Source organism: Manduca sexta, chromosome 27, assembly GCF_014839805.1.
Source record: "Manduca sexta isolate Smith_Timp_Sample1 chromosome 27, JHU_Msex_v1.0, whole genome shotgun sequence".
Lineage (NCBI taxonomy): Eukaryota > Metazoa > Arthropoda > Insecta > Lepidoptera > Sphingidae > Manduca > Manduca sexta.
The window spans coordinates 9,492,585-9,512,469 of NC_051141.1; the positions used below are offsets into that span (position 1 = coordinate 9,492,585).

At 33.9% G+C, this 19,885-nt stretch overlaps 1 protein-coding gene across 1 annotated transcript in view; it reads right to left on the minus strand.

The window, feature by feature from the left end:
- Window positions 1-3,716: 3,716 nt before the first annotated feature.
- LOC115449427 (serine/threonine-protein kinase OSR1) overlaps window positions 3,717-19,885 on the minus strand; it is a 34,414-nt gene continuing 18,245 nt past the window's right edge. Inside the window, exons 9-14 of the mRNA XM_037443856.1 lie at window positions 19,276-19,423; window positions 18,265-18,467; window positions 16,158-16,346; window positions 14,959-15,044; window positions 14,517-14,718; window positions 3,717-13,852 (exon numbers count right to left, since the gene is read on the minus strand). Of these exons, the coding sequence (XP_037299753.1) occupies window positions 13,778-13,852; window positions 14,517-14,718; window positions 14,959-15,044; window positions 16,158-16,346; window positions 18,265-18,467; window positions 19,276-19,423 (903 nt within the window). The 3' untranslated portion in view covers window positions 3,717-13,777. The remainder of the gene's footprint in view (window positions 13,853-14,516; window positions 14,719-14,958; window positions 15,045-16,157; window positions 16,347-18,264; window positions 18,468-19,275; window positions 19,424-19,885) is intronic.

Genomic DNA, 19,885 nt, shown 5'->3' on the forward strand with positions numbered 1-19,885 from the left:
ATCTGTCAATTTGAGAGTGACGTAAAGAAGGGGCAGGGCTACAAAGTTGTAAAAAAAAACGTCATCTTGACTAACACGAGCGTGGCAATTTTTTTTATTTTAATTCAAGGATTACGAAAAATATATACTTAATCTGACGATTTCCACAAGCCGAAGTAACAAAAATTCATCGATAAAGTTTCAATACATGCAGCTACGTGATGCCTATATTCCTCTCTCCGCGTTTCTATTCCTCTCTCACTCTTTCTCTTCCTATTACTTTCACACTCCGTGCTTACTCTGGTATCTGCTGCTATGACGCCATGACAGTAGAGCTAATCACGCAGACTCGGTCGAGGCATGATATTGTTTACCACGCATTTGCTTATTTTGTGATTTTAATATAAGTTAAGTATGTGAATTTAAGTTTATAAAAAATTCCTATGAGTGACATTAATATAAAGTGTGTGTTTTGTCGTGAAATTACTTTACAAAAAAACAATTAAATTTACATTAGAAACATTACAAAAATTTATCAATGTTTTAGAATATCGTCGGAGCAAACCGGTTTTCCGAAAATCCCGAACCACATACGACAATCTCTTAAATACAAGGACTTTACTTAAAAAATATACACTTTTTTATTTGCATGCTATTTCTTGAGTTTTTCAATTAATTAAGTTCAATGATATAAAAAATGTATTTTTTTTTTATAATTGTCAGATTAGGCGAATCCCTCCATAAAATCGTCAGATTATGAAACATCATGTCTACGGCATAAAGATGAATCATATATATCTTAATCTGACACTTTCGAGTATTTCAAAATGGCGATTTTTTTGCACGTTCTAATAATAGCCGCGAGTTTGCATTACATCCAAATCGTCAGATTATTATACAAGAGCTTTTTCTAAGGTTTATTTAACACCCCCTTAAAAATCTGACAAGCTTGAAAAGTTTTTTTTTCCTTTTTGTAACCCTTACGTACAACCATCCCCATCATGGTAACAATCAGATTAACATACCTACGTACATTTTTTAAAATACGTTGGACATCTGTGATTTCTATATCTGACGCGCTCTAGTATGTCCAAGCATCAACTTTTTTTATTTTTGAAAATCTATAGCCACTCCCCCCCCCCTCCCCCAATGAAAAGGTATATATCATATGACATTTTTTTCTTGTCATCTAGGCTTCGCAACCTAATAGGTCTCTATAACGCTTGGGTAAATCGCGATTTAGCATCCTGGGCTCGCCTACTATTATAAAACAAGACAACTAATGACCGCACGACCGCTTTATCTCTGTCACACGTTTCCGGCCGTGCATAATATGCAAATTGGGCAAAAAGGAGAAAAGATATAATGCGACCGTGTCACTCATATAGAAATTTTTCGTAGATCGATTTTCACAAAAGGCAAATCTTGGCCGCACAGTAGTTTTATATGTTTCCGCAGCGAGGATAATTTTTTGAGGGAGTTGCTCAGAAGCCGCATTAGGCGTGAGCGTTGTGGGCCATCCACCACGGCGACGCGTATCATCTTCCCTTAATTTAATACAACGAACACAAATAGAACTAGACAATAGTACTAAATTTTACCAATACATAAAATTATTGCAGTTTGTCGGTTCTAGTATTAGTAGTCAGACATTTAACTCTAAAAGGTTCACGGCATAGATAGCTTCAAAGACGTGCTTTATGCGTTATTAAAAAGCTTATAGGATTCAGTCGGCATTTACATCGGCAATTCAGCAGTAGGCTTGCATAACTGGTAAGTCCATTCCGGAATAAGGTTGTCGACAGAAGGAAAGGTCATTAACCTATGCTTCTAAATATTTAAATATGTAACTATGTTCACCAAAATCAAAATATATTATACTTAACATTGTTTTTATCCACAACTGGTATTGTGGCAATTAACGTATTCTAACATTGTGGATCAATTTGGTGTTACCATCTTACAACAATAAATTGCTAAGAGGGTTTCCAAATACATTTTAATACTAGCGACAACATTTTAATAATTCTATATTATAAGTTTTGCAAGCTTCAAAATTTGTAGAAGTGGATTTTTGCAAGTTTTCATGATAATCTAAATCGCCCTATATTTTTCGAGTACAGGAACCTATCTTGTACTCGAAAAATATGAAACTAAAATGTTAGTTAAACGAATTCACGCAGTTAGCCATTGCATTGATCTGCTCGTTAAATATTTACGATACTGCAAATATCTGCTACGCCACCAAAAAATGGGTCATGGTTCCTACGTTATAGTTGGAGTAGTATTTTTAGTTCGTGCTAAAAAATATTATTAAAGACCTTGAGTATTCTTCATTGTAAACTTTTAGATAATGTAAATAATATTAATTTCCTGGAAAATTTTATTGAGATAAAGAATGCCTCACAATTATGAATGATTGAAATTACGTAATATGCATCGAAAGTGTGCGTCAACAAAGATTTTATTGACGTAGTTTCCAGTTCGCTTCATCCTAAATGATTTATTACTTAAGTAGTTAAATTTATTCATACATTTACAAAATATAAATTGCGTATTAGATAAATGTAGTAAAAAGTTCAATTATTATGTATCTTTATTTTTATACTTAGATTTAAATGAACGTACTTCTTGTCGCGTAAAAAATAAAATTGCTTGGCATGAGAATTTATTATCGGGAATTCCCGCGAAGTAGTTACACACATTGAATAAATAAAGAAATATTTAATAATGAACATCTTGTAATTTATATTAGCGCTCACGAGGCACGAGGGGGTGCCGTCTGTCCGGAGCAAATCACAGTACAAATAACTGAATGACAATGGGAACCGTCGCCCACAGATGTTTTATTATGATTTAGCACATTATGCCAATACACGCGCGATTTTTATTTTAAAATAATAAATAAATTTAATAATATTATGTAGTGCCTACTGTGGTATGAGGATGCAAATGCACCTCCCTAAAAATAATGTTGGCGGCGCCCATGACGCCCACCACTATTATTTTTGAATATGTAAAAACAACAAAGAAAAGTTAACCCAAAGATGTTTCGGCTCGTAGAAACTTATAGGTAAGATGAACTGAAAAAGTCATGATACGAAGCTGCTGGTCAGTGTGTATAAAGACTCGTGCACATTAAAGGCCAACCTTACTCCACCGCATAATAGAAATATTCCCCCTACATCGATTACGTGCGTTATATATGAACTACCGCAGGGTACTGGCGGTCGCTGGCAAGCCGTATACTTGCGGCAATGGTATTATGCGCTGCGATGCGGCTTGCTGATGTGTGTGTTTAATAAATACAACTCTTCAACAACTGACAGAATCAATTATCGCCTTGCGATGCGCCTCGGGACTACTTCCTGTGTTCTGTCGTAATTGTGGTATACGCGAGCCTTAAGTGATCGTCACTAATTTTAGAGGAAAATAAAGTATTTTCACAAAATATTACTTTGCGGAAATCAGCAAATTCTAAGAAAATTACTTACGCTACGATGCTTTACATGAGCATCTAATATTTAGCTTAAACGAGGAAATATCGCACGGCGGCGCATATGAAGTAGACTGCCTTAACTGGATCACTTCTCCTATATACCTAGATAGACAATACAATTACAAATTAAGGATTGAATTTCTAAAAGTGAGTAATGCGTCACATCAGTCTAACACTATGTCGACAATCTATACATATATTATATACCAGTACGTGGTCACAAATAAATACACAAACGTTTCCACAATTTCATTTATTAACAAATTCGAATTCTTTAATCCCAGTAGGTACACATACCATCACATACATTGATCACTACGGATAGAATCAAATACATGTTTACATAAATATTGAAAAAAAAATGCATGTTTAAATACTAGAATATTATACCTAAGTCAAAGAACCTAAACATAAATTGTTGACACAAAATGACTATGGTTTGAAACAATGGCGTCTTATCTAATAAAAAAAGCGTTTTGTGCACACTAAGATGCTTAAACAATTGATCGAAATTCGCACGTAAAATATGGCATCTACTTTATAACCTAATATTCATTGACAAACCCTTTTACACTAATCACATACACCTGGCAACCGATTGGCCGCAACAATGATTAAAAAATAAATACCTAACGAGTGCGTGTTGGACTACGCTCAAGTTAGGGTTCCCAAGTAATTAGAACCATGAAATCTATATAACTAGTTACCATAAGACGACTATTTCGATATTAAATAATATAATTAGCGGTTATTAGTTCTTTTTAAAAACCAAAAATTACTGTTTTAGTTAGTATTGAGTGGATAACTACAATAATCATAATAATTCGCCAAATTAGAAATTTATTACATTGACCCCCTGTATTGAAACTGTATTAATGAAATATTTCTCAGGCATTATTCATCGACTATAGAACCGTAAATAGTAGGAATCATTCAAACTTAATATTATATACCAGTATTAACGTTTATATATTTTTTCTTAATATACCAGTAACTTTAATCTCATGTGACATGAAAAAATAGTGTTTTGATAAATATATTTCACTTTCATTTAAAAATCTAAGCGCTTGCAAGCATCGTTTTTATCGCTAATTTACAATATTATTTAATGAATAGCGTTTAATAATGTCAGACTACATACTCTGAAACTTGATCACGGGCCCGTCTTAAGTCAATTACACAAAGTATATTAGTTATATGTCACAGCGTGGTGTTTATACAGCCTACATTTTTCGTCTATAAATGGGCTATCTATAACTAAAACAATTAAATTTTTCATTCGAACGAGTAGTTCTTGACGTTAGAGCGTTCATACAAACGTCAGCTTTATAATATATTAGTTAGTAATTACTATTGCGTTAGCACTCTTTTATGAATTATGTACAACAAATAGCGCGATATATATACTATTCAATTACGTTCATGAAACATCAAATTCCATATACTAACTTAAAAACAATTCCCGCACCTATATTTCTTACACAAATTAGTTCATTGTGATATTATAATAAGCGATCGGCAACAACAAATTGAAATTTTTGATACGATATCATCCGGTTTATATCTAAAGTTAAGTATTGCGGAAGACAGAGGTTGATAAAGGTTCATTGGATTAATTAAGTTCAACTTAAAGATGATGATAATTATACAGCCGAAATAATAGGTCTTATGCCATAAACATGACTGTTTTTACTTTGTTAGGATTTGCACTGGGTATCGATACATAACTGTAATTAAAAATAATAATGTTCATCGAATTAGCAGCAAAATATCAGATATTATTATATTATAAGCTGTGATTTTTTTGGGGTATGCGTTTAATTTTAGCTTTTTCTCTAATTTGAGCCTCGAAATTACTGACCACCCGCTCTAGAATCCTCAGGGAACAAGTTCTCCGTTGTCCTTGAATACGAAAACTGCCCTTTACATCTACAATCGTGCACCTTCAGTTAGATAATGAGACTTGGAATGGTATACGCCTTAAAATCTCAATATGTATATTGCCGTTTAATCTTAGGCTGAGTGATAAAGATAATATGAGATAAGCGTAGGCGCAGCAAGGCATTGGTTTTGGGCATCGGTTTTTTTTTGTATCTGGCATACGTTTGTTAGCCTGGCAGGGCCGGCTTATACAAACACATGGATCTTGCGGATGAGTGCCTTAGGCACTACGAGCCCTTAAGTGACCATGCTGAGGGTGGCTCTCTAAAGGGTCACGGCCTCGGCTCAGGAAGGCCACTGAGAGAAGATGTGGAGACATCAACGATTATGGGTAACGCGAGAGGTGCGCAAGCGACCTAACAGTCTATCTAGTTTACATCGGCACGCGGGCCGGAATTATCAGAAGGGTCGGGAGGACAGGAGACGCGGCGGGGTCCTCGACGGCGAGGAAGGATCTGCGGTCGTGTTGAGTGTGTGAGCTTTTTGAGGTGCTCGTGTTTGAGGCGGATTGCCAGAGTTATATCGTCCTCTGGGTCAGTTAGAACGGAACGCGGCCTTCTCCATTTCGCAAAAAAGCAATCAAAGGGCTTAAGCACAGACATAAGTAAAGGGTCATTTTCAATAATTATGTATTATTTATATAATAAAGAAGCGCAATATACAATATGACTACTATAATTAATTTAGACAAAAAAGAATCCAAAAACACCTAGCTACGTCACTTAGTGACATCCGTACTAATAAACTGAACAGGGCAAAGCATTGCCTAACACCACAGAATCTCATAAGACACAATTTTTTAATTATACTAGAGTAGCACTGCTAGATGTATCCAGTTGATTGATAAAATAATTTATATTAAAAATCTGAACTCATAAATATATTAAAAATCATTGCGATACGTCCAGGATCTAAAATTCTCATACATTTGGTATAGTCACTCGAGACTTCGCCCATTTGAAAAATTTCCCGCTTTAAATGTACCATTGTGTTCCCGAATTAATGTAGCGTATACAGGTAACGTCTATCCATGACATTGTTTATCCTTGTTTTATATTATGTTTCTATGTTTACTTCTAACAAAAGCTACATGTTAAGGTTCCGCAAATTTATAACGTAGTTTGCAAATAAATTGTTTCCATTAGTCGCTACGATAAAATTTCTATTTAGAAAAACATTTATGGAATTATCTAAAACTTTTAAGTTATTGTTTTTTGTAATAATACTAGATGACCCGGGGAACTTCGTATAGTCCAATTTATTTTATTATAATTTTAGAAAAAATTACTATAATGATCAACCCGTCACGTTCTCGGAATATCATTAAAAACACCGGTTCATATAAAATGTGTGCGCAAATCAAGTTATTTTGAATGATTTTTGTAATGTTTAAATAAATATTCTGATATTTTGGGCGCAGCCAAATGCAACTAATCAAAGGTCACAAATCGTTCCAGCGGATTTTGAGTTACATGTAATTAGCCGACTTAGTTTTATATATATACATATATATAACTAAGACAGGGTATAAGGTGCATTGGGGTAACACCGTGGGAGGTGTAATATATAAATCGAATGACTTGCATCTATATATATATAAAAAAGAATCCCTATTTTCCTTGGTCACGCCATCACGCGTGAACGGCTGTACCGATTTCACAATTTTTTTTGTTGTGTTTGTTATTGTCAAGAAAAGGTTCTTATGAAAGAAAAAAATCAAAAAATTGCGCGGAAAATTGTACAATTTAAGAAAACTTAACGAAAATTATTTTTATATAACTTTCAGTGGTTTGAAATAACTGTCAGCGATCGACACAATGCGCGCTGCAAATTCAAAGTTAAAACGGGACAACGTCTTTCGGGTCAACTAGTTATGTTTTATTTTCTCACAAAAATTTACCTGCGACTTCATGATGTTCCCTACATCCTATTAGTTCACGAAAGTGATTCCGACAAGTTACGTTTAGTGCGAATAAACAGAATTCCTGTATTTTACCGTTCTCTGGAAGATAAACCCTATGCAACAATTTGATTATTTTTAATTGAGTATTTACTGTTTTCAATCAGTTTTTGAGCTCTATGGTATACCTAGTAATTTTCGCCATCGTGTATTCAAATTTGTCGAAAAGCATCTATACGCTGAGATCCGACGTTCATGCATACATTTATCAGTAAAATACAGATTAAAGTCATTTAATGTTGCACGTGTTTGTCAAAATTGACGATGACGTGTCAATTCAGAATTTTCTTTTTGCTTCTGGTGAATAATTTACTAGGATCGTAAAGCTAAAATTATTTAAAAATTTTACTTAGCTTCTGAAAATATGTTACGAAATGTATGAATTTTGCCAGTATCGGAATATGCTACGTTCATGGAATTGAGAATCACCTTAATATAGACGATTTTAGAGAGTAGTCCGAACTATACCAATTATCTACAACTGTGGTACATTTTTAAAGCGCTATCAAACATTAACTGTTATATTTTAGGGAATTGAAAATATATATACCATTTTGTATATTAATAAAATGTAGCAAAGTTCATAATTTATTATGAAAATTTCTATAGAATTTTGGTAAAAAAAATATTTGCGAACCCTGTTTAAAACGTTGAAAAACCCTCCACTTGTACCCAACGCACCTTATAATCAGCAAGACACACTTATTTGTTCTACCCTGCACACGAGTAAGTACATATTATCTCTTTGTTCTCTTGTCTAATTAAAAATATTAACAAACTATCATTACGTCATCAAACAGCTATATTACTAACTTCTCTATTTTTTAACGTGAGTCTTTCATGTCAATAATCCTTTTTTCATAGTTTAATCATCTAAGCGGAGATAGCAAGCCACACCGAATCATTTAAGTAGGTATTGCATATGCGTCTAAATCTGTATAGAAGTAATAAGCTTAAAGCTGATGTTGTTTACATGTTGTTATATTTCTACAAATAAAAAATGGAACTTACTGCTCAAATAATTTGTTCATTGGTTACAAAAATGAAATCATAATGCGCCTAAGATATATTTATTTATTTGATGTTTTATTAAATAAAATTATCCCACAATAATTTTGTTGACTGATATTGGGGCTTTCCTTATTATTGTAGTTATTTTTTTCTTGGGGAAACCGAATTGTAAACTCTAGGTGTAAACAAATCTATAGATCTAATGATATTTTTTCGACATACATTTTCTATGGACAAATATTTCAAATATTCGCTAAATTAATATTTAGCAATATAATTCATCCTTATCTAGCAAATAAATGATTAATTTTAATAAGTATACGCTAATATTTACTGTATCACATGATTATAATAGGACGCAACAACGTTAATGCTTCGGCAATTTGCGTAGTGTCAAAACTGAAGAGCCGAAAAACATGCACGTAAGTCTCACTATTTAATGAATTACCACATTACTCGCTTCTTTTAATTGAATTTTCTTTAGAATTCTATATTTAAAACAGAAATAAAATATTATGACGAGGGCAAATGTAGTTGCGTTTCAGGCCCTATACTTTGATAATCTCCGATATCGAGTAACTAAGATAAATATTATTGTTATATATAAACAAAAATATTTATTAATTATAATCAATTATTGCCTGAGATTTTCCGTGAATATATTATTATATTATATTCTCAACAATAATTTTGGTTTGTAATTTTCTTACTACAAAAAGTGGTCTCGACCGCTTAGTTATAAGAATAACATCCGTTTTACTATTAAAAAAACAATGAGTAAATGCAAAACCTACAATTTACAAATATGGTGCTGTATTTAATATAACATTTATGCAATAATAACTTCTTGTACATATGTAAAAGTGATGTTTCACTTTGTGCATTTAATAAATAAACGAATAATTGAGTATATAATTTTGAAGACAAGTTCTATATTGCTATCGAGGCCTTATTACAAATGTATCAATATATTTTTAATTTATTTTCATGTTCAATAAGGCGTTTTTGTACTTTTCTACATGTCTTGTAAGTAGATCCTGTTAAAAAATAAATAATATAAAACTAAAATATATTGTAATTGAGAGTCGTTACAATATACTTTTATCTTGTTAATAAGATTTTGTGAATCTTTAAGGACTGTTTAGGAGTTAATTCACATAAATGTATAACATAATTGACATAACCTTTATTAATTATATTTCTAAACAAAACGTTTAAAGATTTTGTTTAATGTTCAGCATTCTCTTTTTTATCATGGGCACAAAAATCCACAATAATTAAATGTCTTTTAACGTATAAAATTTATCAAAAAATCAAGTTTCTTCGTAGTATTTTTTTAGAATTTTTCTAATATTTATATAGTTATTCTGTTATTCGGAGCGCAGCTATATCCAACAAATCAAAGATCACGATATCATTATAGAGCAAGTTTTGTACAATAGTGAAACATCCTCTTTGACTATAAATTTTGAAGCACCGTAAAGACTACACGGTGTTACCATGCTGAGGCCTGAAGGAAATAATATTTAGCCTGTTAAGATGCTTTGTTTGTCGAGATTCAAACAGAGAAATATTTTATCACATTTAAACATTAAAATAAGGAAAAGATGACAGTTACGAGCGATACAGACTGTGGAGCTATAGAAACTCTAAATTTAGAACATCTACGATATGATTTAGCACAACACGTTCCTCACAGATATGTTAATTTCCATTGCATCAACATACATTGCTCAATAAATTATTTTTAACGATTTTTTACAACAAACGTTTAACTTTACCTGCTTATAAGCGGAATACATTTATGGGAATTTCCGCCTATAATGTTATTTGCCAATTAACTCTTTTGTTATGTTTTTGTGGGATAAATCTGATGTGATTCAATGAATTTTCATATAATAACTCAGTCTAAAACTATATCTAATAACGACTGACATTAAGTGATGTTAATTGATATCGATCCAAAAATGAACCAATTAAGAAAAGATGTGATGTGGTATGGAAATATGAATTAAATTTGATTAAAATTTTGTTTGTAAGTTTTTTTTTTTGAATGATTAAATATATTTGAGAAACTTATTGACTATGGAAAAGTAATTACAGTATTTTCGCGTTAAGAAAATAGGGAGTCAACATTGTCCGTGAGCCTAGATATGCCCGCGAACCAATAAGGTGGAATAAAAACTAAAAGTTGTTAACAGGAAAGAGCTCGGTAATCGACAAAGATAAATTATATGAATTGGACTTATGTATTATAAGAAAAAAAGGACAATCAGTCTATTAAAATGAATCTTCTGTAATATTAATTAATTTATCTTTTACTCCACAAGGAATGTATTGATCCGCTCCGGTTGCACTAAGTACATGACTCACAATTTTCTTCACGCCAACGGGTCCTATAGTTAAATTCTTATCTCTCACACTCCAATATGACGTTTAATAATACGTCACATGTATACCTTAGATTCTTACGCAGCAGCAGTTCAAGATATAAACAAATATATTCACTTTATAAATCCTGTTTAGCATTTGATAATTTTGTCATTGATGCAACTATAACTATATCACGAATAGTTTATGGTTTTTACGAATTTATCTGTCATTTTACAGAATTAAACCAAATACAACAGACACAATTTGATAAATGGGTAGATGTTTATTTGCCTATGAAATGGCTGGTAAAATCCAACCAACAGTTATTACTTCTTTATGAACATTCTTTGCCATCGCATGAATCCTTTTCAAATGTGAACAAATTAAAAAATACTTTAATTAATACTAACCATTATTTTAGAAGCTGTAACCCCCTAACACTCTGGTAAATAACCTAACAATTCTTTGACGTAACTTTAAACAGATTGTAAATATTTAGCTAATCTTATGATGACCAGTGTAATCTTATACCATCTAGCATGGATATCCTTATTGCCGTGAATAAAAAAATCTGACACTTTCAATGAAACTAGTACATAGAAAATACAACACACATACTATACCGTTTTGTTTTATCATGAACGCACACATAAATAAATGTTAATACATAACGCATACAACAACAGTTTGTGTGCGTGAACATTTGCTTTTACGACTTTAACGGAAAGGGAAGATCATTCAAGGCTCGTTAGACATATGTATATACATATACATATACAGACATATGTCTAACCCCCTTATTCATAGACTTTTTTATCTAAGGTTGGAGCAATGATTTGATAACTAGGCACTGAGAGACAGACATAGGGCCGTTGTGATTGGCTAATATTTATATACAACATGTCTACGCACTGCGAAGGCTGCCATGCCAGCACTAAGAAACAGACTTGTTATCAGAGCATTGCTCCGTCCTTAGATAAAAAACGTCTATAGATACGGGCGTACGAGTATAATAAAATAATAAGCAGTTTATTTCATCGAAAAATAATACTAACACATCTTTGTATTTCTCAATAAGCACCGATTAAATTGTAAATTAAGTCTAGTTTTAATTAATTTAAAACATTGGTAGCGGTACTATAATCATCTTATATCGTAATTCAAAGCAATATTATGTTTTCTTACGTTTCGACTCACATTTAGCGTTGCATAAAGGTATTTTCATTGTAAGCATTAATTAGCCCAGCTACAATATTAACATTACAAAAAGATACCATATTTCTTCATAAAACAATACAAAACATATTTACTCGACTCTGTAGCATTATTTAATAGGATTGTTACTCACATAAGTCTTAAACAATACATCCCTGTGTATGCTTATACAAGCCACTAATAAGCTAATCACTTTTTTATAGCGAGTGTAGTCGACAGTCAGTTCCAGAAATATAAACAAAATCGATCCAGGCAATTAATTTTTAAATTATTACTCTTTCTAAGATAGCTGCATACCTAATAACGGTTAGAGAATTATAATATGAAACTACACATCTAACGGTATTACGTTGAATAGCTATACTATGAAAACGTCAAGAAATAGAATTTGGTAGCAATCCCTATACATCTCTGGAAACTGGCCGGCGAGTATACTACATTTACTGTCACAATATCTCTACACTGAATTCTTATACAAATCTGGTCTAACCCTGTAATTATTGGCTAAAACGAAAAATCATATTCAATCTTCGCACAAACCTATTACACTGGGTTTACATACACGTACCTATATACTATATACATTGAAGTTCATACAATAATGGTGCATAAATTCAGATCTAATTTAAAGATAACAATAACACAATGATTTTGCACTACCTACATACACTGCCGGGCTAAAACATTGAGGCGTTAGGTGGGTCACGTAGAAGTATGAACTTCGGAAGACAGAAGTTCCCGCCGACGCGCACTACGTATCATTTACCTAACTACTAATTATTTAATTCATTTAAAACCTATATAATACATGTTAATACATGCATAATAAAGCATAAAGCTCTGGACAACACCTAATGCCGAATATTTTCAAGCAGAAAATAATAAATAGATTTTACTTTACAAATTATAATTCTTTGGCTCGGGCGCATAAATTACCCAATTTGTTAACGTTATAAATAAAACATAGTTACATAATTAATGGAACAACGATAAAATAATTTTTACTTTTTAAAAATACAATTCTTGAATAAAGCGGTGAATCAACTCCAAACAATTTCTTCCTAAACATCTCTAAACATTCTGTTAAAAAATATAAATACCTAAATTGATTAAGGCCCTACTCCCGGCAAAACGTCGCGATAACTTTATTTTTTTAAGCTATCTTTTTGAAATTTATAATACATATAGGAAAATAAATAAATAATAATTCTACAATATATTATCTCTACTTTGGTCGTTTATGTTTTATGATGTGGATATTGTTTTATTAATTTCAAATTGAAAACATAAACAACATTGTTAATTTTGAGCGTCTCCTCCTAAAGTACACATAATTTTAATTTGCAATCAACACTTTCATAGCCTTAAATTAATAAAGAACATTTTGGTAGTTTATAATTTTCAAAGAAACATCAAATTGATTTTTTAAACAATTTATTATCATGCTCATGCTCAAAGCCTTTTTTTGCTTGAGTTAGGGCCTTAACTACATTCAGACACCGCCTAAATGCATTTTTCCTAGCCTCATACAATAAGTTTTCGCTTCAAGCCCTTTAGTATGTTTTAGACACGTCCCGAGGGCGTAGTTATGATTCATAATGGCATACCCTGTGCATTTGTGACAGTGTATTACAAATAATTCGGACTGATTAAATTGATTGCTGAATATGTAAAACGTCAAAAGCAATTTACTCCTAGCAATAAATAAATACTAGAATGTTGTAGCAGATCGCCATATAGACTAACATAATGTAGGTCCGTTCTACACTACAGGATAATTTCGAGTACGTTAACGTACCTTATTCGACAATGGATATTTGCGCAAATCCGATCAAAGTTTTGTCGTCAAATTGTTCGTTGGGACCGGTGGAATTCTGAAAAGGAAAGCGCACGGTAAGGGCTTGAAAACTATAGCACCCACACAATTTTATTAAGCAAGGTGACAAATTGTGTGAGGTGACGAAGTGTTTTTTTGTTCAAACGTAACTCGTGAGAAACAATATTACCTCTGCGGAGATATTGATCACAGCAACGAAGTTTGCGAAAATGACTTAAAACTATAACAAAGTCATGCAACGTCTGTGGGTTTTGTTACTGTATGGTACCGCTGTTGGATATAGTCTCTTACACCAACCTGGGTTCATCTGGTACGGAAGCTGATTTATAGGTTCGATATCTCAATGGAGTCACTTTGTATCAAAACACGTTGACTTTTTACAATAGACTAAGATATTTTAATCTTACACTCTTTTTAAAAGGTATAATAGATGTCGCTAGTTGTTACAATATATTTTGACATTATTCAACACTATGCTGTGAGTGCCATGGTAAATGGAAGAGTGCCAATTGAAGACAGTTGATTACCCCAACCCAGTCGGCACAATTATTCCGGCCTGTTTAAAACCACATAGACAGGCTGATTCCAGACCACGACACAGTTAATTGGATTGTGTTGGCATGTTTCACACCTTGTGTACGGTAGTAGCTATCGGGGCGGATCGAAATATTTTACCACCAGCTTAAGACTAAAAAACTCACCAAATGGAATGTAACAGCCTTGGGTGCGCTCTGTCCAGATGCCAGCTGGGCGTCGAGCAGCTTCGCCAGATTGAGGGAGATGGGCACCGAGTCGTGAGGGTCGACCAGCCCGGCGCCGACCAGCTCCGCGGCGATCCCCTCCGCGGAGTCCTTGCCTATTATGAACTCGAAACGGATATCGTTCAGCTCACCGCGAGTGTTCCTGTAATTGCGTTATTTCCAACTCCTCGTTATATTTGATGATTTACAATCATTATTTTTTAAATTAAGTTATGTTTGATTAGAAAAATAATTAAACCTACATTTTGAAGTTAAGTATATTTGGGTGCTATTGACAAGTTAAGAATCACGGATACGCCCTCGGTAATTGAAGAGAAAAATAATATGATTAGAGAAGGTGTCCTTGCACTAACCAGTTTAAAAATAACTTAATAATAATTACCTGAGCCTTAAGACTAGGTTTATAATTGGAGGTTCCGCTTCCACCGACTGTCTTGAAACAGCTCGTTTAGTATTGTCGGTTGGCTCCTGAAATTGTATAAAAAATCTTGACTATTTATTAACCTAATCTATATTTACTTGTAAATTAATCTATGTTTCGCTTAACCACACCATAACTTGTTAATGACTTATTTCATTCATATGTTTTTTTTTGTTTTCTTAGACTTATTAAGTTGCTAAGTAAAGAAAAATAAGAAAATTGCGCTGAAAATTTGAAAATTTCAGAACACTTAACTCTTTTAACTTCGCGCATTTGACAGTTGCGTTAGATGACTGTGAATATAGCAGACTACTGATTTTTGGTATATCCATATATCTTAAACTAGGGTTCGGCATGAACATAGACGACACTGGTTCTACCCAAAATCACAACGCTATTATGAGCGCTCTAAAACACTAACAAAAGCACTTCAACACATAAATTAAATATCACAACACTTGAACACTCAAACACACTTAATTACAATCACTTCACTATTCAGTCACGCACAACCGTTTGTAGTTATCGCTCGTAGTTTGCCATTATGATGCCATTGCGATTATGATGATTTTTTATGTGTATTTGGGTGGGTTGCTCGATGGTTTAGACCGACCCGATAGGTGGTGCTGTACTCGGGTTCCAAGATTTTATCTTCTTTTTAAGGCAGGACTACATCTGTCCGGGCCGCTGGTAATTCATAAATCACTATCTAGTTATTTAATACATCTATTTTTAAACATTCTTTTATGCTCCTTTTTATATTTTAAGTCACTGTTTATCCAGATACGAGCTTTGACTAATGAAACATGATGAATATCCCTCGCAGACCAGTTTCAAACCGGACATACACTAGCCGTTCCGCGAACGCGACATTTACGTGGATCACCATGCGGATTTTTTACACCTTGTATACAGTGATCTAATTCCACACGGATACAAGAAAAGATTTTGCCGAAAGTAATTACAAAATGAAATTAGTAAGCTAAGTGACATAGTCCCGCTTTTACACCCGCCACTGCACTATAAGCCGCCATCGGCAGTGGCACGCATTTTCTGACACCAATTTGTGAAGTTTGGCGAGTCTCTGGGAGTACTAAGGTCTTACACTGGAACAAAATTAATTTACAAAACTATAGGGAGTAGTGGGAAATTGTAATGACCTGTTCGTTCTCACTGCCGCTGGAGTCGGCCCGCTGCAGTTCGTTCATGGGCCGCTTGTCGTCTGTGAGCGAGGTGTCCTCGTCGGAATCCGGAGCCTCGGACGCCTCCTCCTCCTCCTCGCTCCACACCCACTCGCCCGTGACGGTACGGTGCAGCCGGCCAGATGCGCCCGATTGACGTTTGCTTGCCTGCATTTAGGTATTAATAGCTAACACTGTACTTCTATATCAGTTATCGTTTTCTTCAATATTCATACATGAGTTCATTTCGAGTTTTCACATTTAGTGTGTATAGAACGAATCTATTCTTATTCATTGAGCATCGAACACGAAACCTTAGCATGGCAGTAATACAATACTGCCACCGAGACAATCACAACTGATTATTGTGATAGCTAGTAAATATTTTTTTATAATACGAACTTTTGTTAGATAACAATCCAACATCCTTGCCAGACATTAAACTATTTTTCAGTTTTTATCCTAGTTTTTATTTTTTATTCTCCCGATGTTTTGAAGCCTTTGCCCGTAAACATAAGAAAATAATATCTTCGCCAGACTTGCTGATAAGGGCGCCTTCGAATACGCCGGGTAGCTGCAGCGACGAACACAATGCGCCATAAGTGATACTAATTAAAAAATAGTATCACGCGATAGACTAAAACGTGCTATTTTATTATTATTAAAAAGCAAGGCAGTTCAAGCAAATTACCCAAAAAAATAATAACATAGTCGAAATTTTAATAATTAACTTGCTTTTTTGTTATCATACTTTTACTTTAAAATGAGTAAGAAATTGATACATAGGCATGGAGGTCATTTTACCTTGACAAACGCTATAGATGGGTTTTTAATAAACAACTGCCAAAGAAACATAGATGACTTTAATTAAATTAGCTATAAGTTTTCAAATTAGGTCCTTATATTTTACGGAAAACGAGTTTTTTTTTTATTTATAAATATTACACTATCGACTGTTTATTGAATCATAACGTCAATAAAGATAACAAAAGTTGTAATTTTTTATTTCCACATTCTACCATCCTGCCGATCATTGAATCATGTGACATTTCTATTACAAAGTGATCATGTGACATCAGTCACATGATTAATTATATCGAAACCACAGTATTTATTCGAGTTCAATGTTCTACAGTAAATTATAATCACTAGTAAATCAGTTTATTTATGGAAGCGGCCGTGAATTATAATCTAAATGTTATCGTAAGGATAATTTTAAACCATTTAGAATGTTACCAATATATTGTAACTTTAAAAACAAGAGCCTAACCCCCTAATCCATAGACGTTATTTATCTTAGGACGGAGTAATGCTGTGATAACAAGTCTATTTCTCAGCTTTGTTTATCTGACAGTTTACTGTTTGTTCAGCTTTGTCTATCTGATAGCCAATTAAATTCAAGTTGTATCTCAATATAAGCCAATCACAACGGCCCTATGTCTACGCAGTGCGCACTGCGAAGGCTACCATTCCGTCAGTATTGAGAAACGGCCTTGTTATCACAGTAAAAATAGAACTTAGATAAATAATGTCTATGAATAAGGGAGTAAATTTACAAGTCATAAGCTGATATCCATCGCGTATAAGTCACTAACACCCATAATGCCCGGGGATCATATCGTGTGCGATGTCGACGGTTGTTATTATAACTGTTAGATCAGCGATAGAGCTGCACTGTACCTATATACATCGTCGCAAATGAATGTTACGGCTAGTTCGGTGTAACTATTTGTGATAGTAAAATTGTGACTAATATGATAGTGAGATTTCCGTAGTCCCAAAAACTTAATTTATCTACTTAATACCTATTCTTTCCCGTTGAAGCCGGCGGCGTAACAATGATGTCTTTTGATATTGTGTTGTTTATTAGTAGTGGAGTTCAATTGATATCAGGGGAACGACACGTTTATTTACTTAATTAAAATAATATCCAAAATTGGCTCCAACATAGCTCTGACACTTATTAATGGGTGGATGTCTCATTTTTACCACACCATACATAATTATTACGCAGTGCAGTCAGCAATATAATTTTATAACTTATCGGTAAGACTTACGAATAAAAAATAGAATGTAGGTTACGCACCTTATGGACCCTGGTCTCCATGCTAGGTCCAATCGCGACTAGCGTCTGAGTCAAATATTTCCTATCTTTCGCCTTTTTGAAAAACGGATGTTTAAGCAACTCCGTAGCTGTTGGCCTCTTCGACGGATCCTTTTGGAGGCAGTCAACTATCATTTTTCTAAAAGTTTTACCATACGCCTTGTATTGTTCTTTCTCGTCCGCTCCTTAAACATATGTGATATAAATAACTAAACTTATATTCACTGACACTGATTAGTAAGATATGGGAAGTACAGTCAGCAACAGAAGTCGTTGAACATAATTTGTTTCCAATATTTCCTAATCATTATCATTTACCATAAGTTACAGATTAATTTAAATACAAAACAACTTGTCATAATTGAACTACAAAAGTAGCTGAACGCAGTCAAACCATTAACTGCTAAACATTACTAGCGACAATTTTTTATGTAATGTTGGACATCATAGACCTGTTCCGTTTTTTTTTCCTAAGCCTTAGCGGTAACTGCGTTGTGACGCTTTACGTTAGTCATAAAAGCGTGGCTACAGAGTCTGACTTATTGTTGCCTGTTTTTTTAGGTCCCTTATTCAGTTAGTATAGTACCCCGAGTTAAGCTCCGTAGCTGGCATGATACGGAGCTTAACTCAGGGTGGCTATATTTTTAGGTTGTCGAATCGAGACTTAGTTTAAATATAATAATCACGAAGCACGCATTAATTCAGACCAAACTGTGTACAGAGAAATTGCATTTAAACACATACGATACAGGGGCTCCGGGGTCGAATGCCGAGTACTATAGACTTGTGTAAAATGAGCCCGCCTCGCCGTCGGCCGGTCCTTCTACTGCTTGTGAGGCATGTGAATTAAACAACTGTGTCGAGCTATTTAAGTTACTATAGATCGTAAATTTTACAAGTGGACACATACTAATTACACATAGAAGATTTTATATTTGTAATAATAATGTGACATTCCGTAAATATTTTGATATAACTGTAATAATAAACTACCTGTATCTAAATTTGGAGGATCATTCTGCAGCGTCAACATCAATACTTTCATCGGTGGGTACTTGTGATACGGCGCCGTGCCAGTGGCCATCTCAATTGCTGTTATGCCAAATGACCAAATATCAGCCTTGAAATCGTAACCATGATCCTGAAAAGAAGCGGTCCTCCAATATATTCCATGCTTCAAATATACATACAATATTAGATTATTTTTAAGTGTTTTTCAAAAAATTCACTGAACTGAAAACGTTATGACTTGCAACTTTTTCTCCCTTATGACAAGGGTCGCGGAACGCGAATGTGCAAGCACCGCAACGCTCGGAAAAGTCGGCTCTTGGACAGAATTTCTCATGATCCGAGGAATAAGACTTCGAACAAATCACAAATAAGGATGGAACATTTAACGGCACCGGTTTAGACTCTAAGACACCCTGCGAAATAGTTCGAGTATATTCATGACTACAAAAAGGCAAGTTTTGCGCTTTCCGCGCCCGCTCCTGCCACTGCCATTGACTGTACGCTTAAAGGAAACAGGCATTACTTGGCTGTTAAGCGATCTTTAGCAGACGCGTTTGTCGGACGTACTCTCTGTAATGTCGGAGTGGCAAGG